At 52.8% G+C, this 1,474-nt stretch overlaps 1 protein-coding gene across 3 annotated transcripts in view; it reads left to right on the forward strand.

Moving 5' to 3' along the window:
- Nucleotides 1-767: 767 nt before the first annotated feature.
- Nucleotides 768-1,474, forward strand: part of OSBPL2 (oxysterol binding protein like 2) — a 27,047-nt gene continuing 26,340 nt past the window's right edge. For all 3 annotated transcript variants that reach the window (XM_077756836.1, XM_077756833.1, XM_077756835.1), the window contains exon 1: nt 768-926. In XM_077756836.1, coding sequence (XP_077612962.1) covers nt 890-926 — 37 coding nt within the window. In that variant the 5' untranslated portion in view covers nt 768-889. The remainder of the gene's footprint in view (nt 927-1,474) is intronic.

The raw sequence follows: 1,474 nt of genomic DNA on the forward strand, positions 1-1,474 counted from the left end.
TTCGAGGCAGGAAGAATGGAGGAACTTAATGCCAGTCTGTCTTGTGGTGTGGGAGCTCGTGTAGCTCAGGACAGGGCCAGGGACGGGCCGCTGGGGAGGCGTGACCCCGTGCTGTCTCCACTCTGAGGACAGAGGCATGTCCCTCCCTTGGGACCGTCTGCTCCTCCACCACCCTCGGAACTCGCAGGAGGGCTCGGAGGCCCCGGTGCTGTTACTAACACAGTGAGATGGACTCAGCTTGTTTCATAAAAAGTCAAACCTTTTGGGATAAGCCTGATCTTTTGCTGTGGTTCTTCCATTTTTAAAAATGCTGCTCTTTGGGGCACCTGGGGGGGCTCAGTTGGTTAAGCGTCTGACTTCGGCTCAGGTCATGATCTCATGGTTCCTGAGTTTGGACCCTGCATCAGGCTCTGTGCTGACAGCTCAGAGCCTGGAGCCTGTTTCAGTCTGTGACTCCCTCTCTCTGACCCTCCCCTGCTCATGCTGTCTCTCTCTCTCTCTCCTAGAAATAAATAAAACATTAAAAAAAAAAAAGATACTAATAACTTCAAATAATGATTACTCATTGATCTATTATTTATTGATGGATATTTATATTCTGAATGTTTCATATTTTTTGAAATCACATATTTGTTAGACCATTCATTTTCTTTCCTTACATTGATTATAATTGAGATTGGTTTCAAGAATGGTGAATGGGTATTTTTTAAATGTTTCTAAACCATAAAATTTCTGAAGGCTAAGTATAGTGAAATGTTTTCCCCTAGATTTCCAGTGCCTGTTGTGTGCTCACCACGGTGCACGATTACTCACGCTGTCGATGTAGGTCCTATACGATGGTTCCGTAGAAAAGCCGACACCGGGCGGCGAGAAGCCCGGCTACGGGAGGATGAACGGCGACGAGGAATTCTTTGATGCCGTCACAGGTGAGCGGGGCAGGAAGTGCGGCGGCGGCGGCGGTGTGGGCGTGGAACCTCGGGTCCGGGTCCTGGCCTTGGCCTTAGGGATGCGAGGACGGCTCAGCGAAGCCACGCAGGAGAGGGACGTGACAGGCCCACGGCGTTGGCACCCACGTGCCCTCTCCCAGCTGTGGGGAGAGGCTCAACCGGGGCCACAGGCGACAACAAGAAAGGGCAGTTGGGCTTTAGTCTTGAACAGAGTCGCCCTAGAGTGTAAGTACTGTTATTTGGATCCTACGTGAGATGGGCTGTTCTCTTGCTTCATTTATGCATCGCGAGCAAAGCCTTGCCGTCTCACATTATAACCGGGTCTTGCGTCGTGCCGCGTGAGGCGTCCCAAGGATCGTGAGTGCGCGGCTCCTCGGTACCACTTACTGTGCCTGAGTGCGGCTGTCTCGCTCTCCCTGTTTAAGGACTGGCGTGCCCCCTACAGTCCGGGAGACGATGGTGTGTGCCTGACGGAAAGCAGCGTGTTGCAGGGCATGGGTATTCGGGGTGGGGGGGGGGGGGGGGGG

The sequence above is a fragment of the Crocuta crocuta genome, unplaced genomic scaffold (genome assembly GCF_008692635.1).
Source record: "Crocuta crocuta isolate KB4526 unplaced genomic scaffold, BGI_CrCroc_1.0 scaffold613, whole genome shotgun sequence".
In the NCBI taxonomy this organism is placed as follows: domain Eukaryota; kingdom Metazoa; phylum Chordata; class Mammalia; order Carnivora; family Hyaenidae; genus Crocuta; species Crocuta crocuta.